This window comes from Belonocnema kinseyi, chromosome 10, assembly GCF_010883055.1.
Source record: "Belonocnema kinseyi isolate 2016_QV_RU_SX_M_011 chromosome 10, B_treatae_v1, whole genome shotgun sequence".
In the NCBI taxonomy this organism is placed as follows: Eukaryota; Metazoa; Arthropoda; class Insecta; order Hymenoptera; family Cynipidae; genus Belonocnema; species Belonocnema kinseyi.
Genome location: NC_046666.1, coordinates 76,047,664 through 76,055,552, shown reverse-complemented (window position 1 = coordinate 76,055,552; position 7,889 = coordinate 76,047,664). Strand labels below are relative to the sequence as shown.

Here is a 7,889-nt window from a genome sequence, read left to right as displayed (position 1 = left end):
ATCATGTCAATGCACATATACGGTCCATTTTACAATAGAAATTATAAAATGTGACATTTTTAAATATGAGATTTTCAAAGCTACAGTCTAAACAAATTAAAATAGAAAAGAAAATCAAAAATCGTATTTCCGGACGTGGGTGAAATCTGATTAAACATTGCCCTGAAATCACGTCAATGCACATATACGGTCCATTTTACAATAGAAATTATAAAATGTGACATTTTTATATATGAGATTTTCAAAGCTACAGTCTAAACAAATTAGAATAGAAAAGAAAATCAAAAATCGTATGTCCGGACGTGGGTGAAATCTGATTAAACGTTGCCCTGAAATCATGTCAATGCACATATACGGTCCATTTTACAATAGAAATTATAAAATGTGACATTTTTATATATGAGATTTTCAAAGCTACAGTCTAAACAAATTAAAATAAAAAAGAAAATCAAAAATCGTATGTCCGGAAGTGGGTGAAATCTGATTAAACGTTGCCCTGAAGTCATGTCAATGCACATATACGGTCCATTTTACAATAGAAATTATAAAATGTGACATTTTTAAATATGAGATTTTCAAAGCTACAGTCTAAAAAAAATTAAAATAAAAAGGAAAATCAAAATTCGTATGTCCGTACGTGGATGAAATCTGATTAAACGTTGCCGTGAAATCATGTCAATGCACATATACGGTCCATTTTACAATAGAAATTATAAAATGTTACTATTCTAAAATGGTCCGTATGTTTCCATTGTCATGATTTCAGGACAACGTTTGATCAGATTTGACCCACGCCCGGACATACGATTTTTGATTTTCTTTTTTCTTTTTATTTGTTTAGACAGTAGCTTTCGAAAATATCTTTAAAAATATGATATTAAAAAATGTCACATTTGATTAATTCAATGTCAAAATGGACCGTATATGGGCATTGGCACGACTGGTGAGGCCCGTTTTGTCAAATTGGACACTTTTTTGATAATAGAACATTAATTTTTAACTTTGTCTTCACACCTCGTGAATGCGGTGTATCGATATTAGTATTTGAAAAAGGAGTAAAATATATTTTTTTAAATAGAAAATTAACGTTTGTAGGAAAAAATCTGATTTTTCTCTCATTTCTTTTTAAAGAAAATATTGGAAAAACCGAAAGTGAGACTGTGTTTTTTTAACTTTTCCCTACATTTCTATGGAAAAAAAATTTTTTTAAATAAATAAAAAAAAATAAAAAATTAGTGTGAAACCGTCTATGTCAGACGTCTCGAACTTCAGGCCTATAACGTCCTGAGCGCGCGAGACGTGTATCCCTAGTAGGTAAGGCAGGGGATAACGCGTTGCTACGGGCCTCATTAATTTGACACAAAATTTTACAATCGCGATAACTCCGGTATTAATGGTCGTATCGAGATGATTTTTGGATAGAAATTTTCGCCAGTCTTTGCCGCTTCTGATAAATATAGAATCATAGCTCATTCCGTATAAATTAGATTCCCAAACTGAGCACGAAGTTTTCACAACTTAAGCTCAAAAACGTCGCTATAAATTTTCGAATTGTCCAAAACAACCAATACTTATCACGTGCATGTACATTAATCTATACTATATTCAAAATTCAGCTCGATCTGATTTGATTTGTAGCCGGTGAAAAGGCATGCATGAAAAAGTATTGAGAGATTTAATTCATTCAGTGGTAACGTGAGAAATATTGAATACTTCTGGATCCCGTTTTTGTCCTCCCGTTTTGAATATCCAAGGCAGTTGAAGTTAGCTCTCAAATTGAAACCCTTTCTGTACCTAGGGCTCAGAATATTTTGCTGAACGCCACAAAGCAACCAAGAATTAGACCAGTTTTAATCCTTTTTAATTTAGGAAATTTTGCTACATTTATTTACTGTTTTTCGAATAATGATCAGGAAAAAAGCTTTTTAAAACATAGCGTCGGTCATTTTACGATGTCAGGATCAATTTCCACACAGAAGTTTCCGGTAAAAAATAATTTTTTCAATTTTTTATCATGATTTTATATTTTTTCAATTGATAATATTTGAACAAAGCGAACATTTGACGATAAACAAATGTATTCTTACATACAATCCTACTAAATTTGGTAAATTTCATGTTTTTAGATTGCGTTCTAATGCTTCAAACGAAAATTGTGTTTTGAATGTATTCAAGTTTACGTTTGACAGATCCGATCGGCTTTAAAAGGGATTGAAATCTTATAATTTTCGCCGCCTTATGAGAATTAAAAAACTAAGGACAGAAACGGCATTCTTAGGGATTCAAATTTTCTAATACTTCTTAATGTCAGGCTGCCTTCTTACCGGGTAGAAATTACGAGCATAAATATGCTTGCCTTTCACGCTCAAAAACGCATAAATATGCCAACACTCGGCCAAAGTCGCGCCGATAGTCATTTCTTTGTCAAGGATAAAACAAATGCGAATCCATGGAATGTTGATTAGCAAAGCTGTAAAGCTAGTCTATTTCCCAAATGGGTGGGTATGGGTGGGTTGACGTTTATGAAGACTATTACGCTGAACCAAAAAAAATTCTACATTGAAAAGTTAATAACATTCGACGAGTTGATTGAGGTTTCAGGGCCTGAAATTTGGGGATTATCTTCTGAAAAAATCAAAGACCTGAAGGCACTGTTGAAGTTTTTGAGCGAGAAAGGCAAACAATATTTCGAAAATTATTTAAGTGAAATAACTATTAGACGTAAGAAAAAAGAGACTTCCAAAACCTCGGATTCTGTAAAATAAGTATGGTTGCAAACGATGTATGTAGTTGACAGATGTAAAGTGATGTATTTCAAAAATGTGCTTTCAGAAGTTTTTTTTAACAGTATTCAAATTAATTTCTTCAAATGTATTGCTGTGTTGCATATAAAACATGTTCCTATATTGATACTTCTTCGCAGTTAATTGTTAACATGTATAAAAAAGCTGTGAAGAAGTAATAAATGACATGTAAAAAAAAAGTATACGTTTTACATGAAATTCCATCGCGACGCGTTGCGCGCATTTGACGGAACTGCAAAATCAGCGCGACCTTGTTCGAGCGTTGACATATTTATGCTCGTCATTTCTACAAATCAAATCACATCGAGCTGAATTTTGGATATAGTATAGATGAATGTACATGCACTTGATAAGTATTGGTAGTTTTGGACAATTCGAAAATTTATAGCGACGTTTTTGAGCTCGAAGTTGTGAAAATTTCGTGCTCATTTTTTGAATTGAATTTATATGGAATGGGCTATGATTCTAGATTCATCAGAAGCGACAAAGACGGACGAAAATTTCTATCCAAAAATCATCTCAAAACTACCATTAATACCGGAGTAATTTCAGTTTTTAAATTTTCGTTCGAATTAATGCGGCCCGTAGCAACGCGTTATCTCCTCCCTTACCTACTAGTCAAACTCGTCTCGCGGGCTCAGAATGAGCGGAAAATTTAAAAATAGAACGTTTTATCTCTGATATTTTACGAGATATGATCTCCAGACGTCAGTTTTGAGTAAAAAAAATATTTCCATTTACAGTTTTGTGTATGAAGCAAGGAAAACAAGATATTTTAAAAAGCTAAATCTTCCATAAAAAGTGTTTTTCTTCGAAACTCCATAAACTTAAAATTATTAGAGCTACAAATTAGGTTGTAATATTTGTAAAGAATTGAGTTTTAGACGCTTTATGCTCTGCAATGTAGAATCTTAAATAAACTCAATATTTTAAAACTATTTTCATCATTTTTAAAAGTTCCAGGACAGTGCACCGTTTTTGAACACTTAGATCTTATTTTAAAATTTAAAATTAAAGAATTTCTGTAAACAAAGCTACAATTTCCCAGAATTTTGATGAAAATATGTTAAGAAATTTGCCCGCTGCGCGAACACATCATCATGCGCGGCTCGCAAGTTTGAGCAATAAGGTAGTACAAAAATGCATCGTATTTTTTATGCATACTAGAGGACAACGATCCCCCCATTTCATTCCGAATTCAAAAAAAGAAATTCCCTAACTATTGGTCTACTGGAATATTTATTAACATTGGTTCATTCATTTTTAATTATTTAAACAAAAAAATTAGTTTAAATAATTTTTTCCAATTCTTATCATTTAGAATTATTAACATTTCTTTAGTGGAATATTTAGCAACATTGTTTGATGCATTTTTAATTGTTTGAACAAATTCCATTTGTCAGAAAATGGTATTTTTTTAAATAATTATTTCTAAGCCCGCATGCGTACTCGAAAGTGTCGAAGATATCTCTTAGGACAAACATTCTTCGTATACGTTTCAAAACATATTCGGATATTATATATTCCTTTTGAAAATTAAAAAGTAGCTGTTGAAACAATCCAGACAAATTTACAATTTTTGCCCATAAATTATTGTTTATTATAAATTAAAGGTTGTTAAAAATAAATATTTATTTTTTATATAATTAGAAAATATATTTTTAGTATTTTATTAACAATAATAAACTGTCCATATGACGATTTTTTAGAAAAAAAAACTTATTTAAATAAATGGGATTTGTTTACATAATTAACAATTCATTGGCCAATATTGATAAAAATTCCGACATAGCAACAGCATTAATTTTGATTAAAATATAAAAATTTTGAAAATAAAAATTTTATAAAGATAGATTAGCTTTAAGCAATTAAAAATAAATTATGCAATTTTGATAAATATTCGACTAAAGAAATAGTAATAATTTTTAATAAAAAAAAAGAATTCTTAAAACAAAAAATTATTTTAATAAATTCCATTTGTTTAACTAATTAAAAATTGTTATTGTGAATTCTCCTTTATTCAAGCTCCTTCGGGTTTTGAACACACTTTTACAACGTACCTCGTCCTTCGCGCTCAATTAAAATTTGCCCCAAATGCGTACTTTTTCTATATTATGTTCAACTCTATAATATATACTTATTATTATATTATTATGCTATTATATATACTATAATATTTGTTCCTTAATGGGAATCAATCTTTATTTGCAGCTAGACTGGAAAATGTATCATTACAATAAATGTATCATTTTTATTACAACCCAAATGTAGTTTCCGTAGTTTGAAAAAAAATTTCGAATCAAGAGAAGTTTAACGACAAATTTATCGATCTTTCTGATATAAACATTTTTTGTCTTTTTATTCTTTTATATCTTGCACAGTTTGACCAGGATTTTATTCGTGTTTTTTTTGTAACTAAACCTTAAATAAGCTTAATTTTGGTATAATTACCCTCTTCGATCGAATGATCCAAAAGAATTGGGTCACCTTCCCAATCCAGTATTTCACCTCGAGGGTCAAACCAGACCGTCAAATTTCCTATATATCTAAATAAAGTAATTCAATAAAACTATAAAAAACTTAAGTATATAACAGAAATTACAATATAATTTATGCATTGAATATTCAAGCTCATTTAGAATACAATATATAGAAGGAAAGTATCTTTTCAACAACTCAACCAAAGCATTATTACATAATATGTTCGAACCTTGTAAAAGCAGCTGCTTGAACAATAAGTACTGTTCTGCTAAGATCTTCTTGTTTTACGTGTATAGGATAATCATCCTCGGGAACGTCACTGAATGGTGGATTACCTTGTAAAATCGATCATGTTTAATAAATATTTCTAATTAGAAGTGCATCATAATAAATGAGCAAATAAATTAAAAACACACCAGAGTAAAGGAATGTGTGAGAGTGTCCTCCAACAATTATATCAATATTAGGACATTTTTCAGCCATTATTCTATCGACATCTAATCCACAATGACTAAGAACTATGATAATTTCCACTCCTTCAGATTTCAGTTTTTCAGCTTCAGCATTAACTGATTTTACTTCATCGTAAAATACTAATTGTTCTGTGTTGGCAATAATCTAATCAAAACAATTTATGAACCTATTCAATATAACTAATTTTTATTAAACTATTGGTTTAATTAACTTACTTTACATTATTCTAGTCAATTCTATTTTTATTATTACAACTTACATTTGTTGTAGAGAGAATAACACCGATCACTCCAATTTTTTTACCGTCTCTTTCAATAATCGTGCTGTTTTGGTACAGACCCTGAGAAAATATTTATAAGACAAATTTAATAGTCGCGTAAGTAATGTATACCTAAATAAAAAAACTCTATCCTTGTAAGAATTAATTATTTTTATAGTTTCGTACAGGCTACGCCTAAAACCTATTATGGTCTGAACATGACATTTGACCTCTGGCATTTCACCAATCACCTACGACCCCCTCTTGATTGTCCCTTCACCTTTGTTCTTTGAACTCTAAACTAGATATCTCGCTTTGTACTTCTGGACATCTAACCATTTCTTCTAGCCTTTGAACTGGTCTTGATCCGTTACACTTGAACTTTGACCTATAAACCTTTGACCCCTGGCCTACGGTTCCTCGGCTTTACCTCCGAGCTTTGCTCGCTAACCTCTAATCCTCGATCTCTGACTTTCAGCACATTAGCCTTGATCTTTGACACCTGTACTTTATATCTGCGACCCTATGCCTCTACCCGCTACCGACCCTCTTACATGAAATAGAAAAAGAGAACTAAATTGATATTACCTTCATCGTTGGTTCATTGGTGACGTCTATGTTTGATACTACAACAGGGGCCTTCATTCTTTGCAAAAACGGCACGAGACCAGCTATACCATCATCAAATTCATGATTACCAATTGTCTGGAAAAATTAATCATCGACTGAAACTTTTTTATATTATTGTCTCACAAATTACATTTTTCAGCAAAAATATATACTCTTTGGTGTTGAATTCAAGCAGTACATTTTTCTTAATTTGATTTCCTAAATTTGAGGTTTGTACCTGATTTTAATTTAAGTATTTATTGTACTACATGTTAAAGGGACATCAAAAATATAAATTTGTCAAATATTGCCACTATCAAATACATACATTACATTATGTATTACATATTACACATACAGGGTGTCCAAAAAGTCCGGGGGCAGCCAAATGAATTCTTAGCTACGATTTTTTTGGAGAAGGTTGAGGTCATTCTTGAAGTAACTTTCAACGATGAATCTAGTGGTGACCTTAGATTTGACCTTGACCATATCCTTTATGGTTATTTCAAGGTCACCTTTGTTCTAAATGGAATGGTCCAATTTTGACATTGGCAATCGAAGGAGCGGAAAGTTTTAGGTTAAAAAGTGTATTAATGTCATAGGTAGGGTGTGGCTTTGATGGACGTGTCAAGGCCATTCAAACTTCAATATGGTCTGAACATTTATTCGCAAGCTAGCTTGTGAAAATCATAATCATACCCTACTTACTTACTTAAACAATTTACATTAAATAGTGACCATCGAGTGACCTTGACCATGATCATCAAGGTCATATCAAGTTCACTCTTTGTTGTTTTAATTAAAACGACTCTGATTGACATCGGAAATCGAAAGAAGAGAAAATTTTACAACGAAGAGTGACCTTAATGTGACCTTGGTGGTCATGGTCAAAGTCACTCGGTGGTCACTGTTTAATGTACATTGTTTAAGTAAGTAAGTAGGGTAAGAGGATGATTTTCACAAGCTAGCTTGTAAAAAAATGTTTGGGCCATATTGCAGTTTGAATGACCTTGATACTTCCTTTAAAGCCACACCTTACCTAGGACCTGACTACACTTTTTAACGTAAAATTGTTCGCTGTTTCGATTGCCAATGTCAAAAATGGGCCATTAAATTGAAAAAACACAAGATGACCTTGAAATAACCATGTAGGTCTTAATCACGGTCAAAACTAATGTCACGACTGGATTCCTCCTTGAAAATTACTTCAAGAATGACCTCAAACTCCTCCAAAAAAATTGTACTTAAGGATTTGTTTGGCT

At 31.5% G+C, this 7,889-nt stretch overlaps 1 protein-coding gene across 1 annotated transcript in view; it reads right to left on the bottom strand.

The window, feature by feature from the left end:
- LOC117181210 overlaps window positions 1-7,889 on the bottom strand; it is a 64,816-nt gene that overhangs the window by 45,065 nt on the left and 11,862 nt on the right. Inside the window, exons 4-8 of the mRNA XM_033373774.1 lie at window positions 6,607-6,723; window positions 6,019-6,099; window positions 5,702-5,903; window positions 5,515-5,620; window positions 5,256-5,350 (exon numbers count right to left, since the gene is read on the bottom strand). Of these exons, the coding sequence (XP_033229665.1) occupies window positions 5,256-5,350; window positions 5,515-5,620; window positions 5,702-5,903; window positions 6,019-6,099; window positions 6,607-6,723 (601 nt within the window). The remainder of the gene's footprint in view (window positions 1-5,255; window positions 5,351-5,514; window positions 5,621-5,701; window positions 5,904-6,018; window positions 6,100-6,606; window positions 6,724-7,889) is intronic.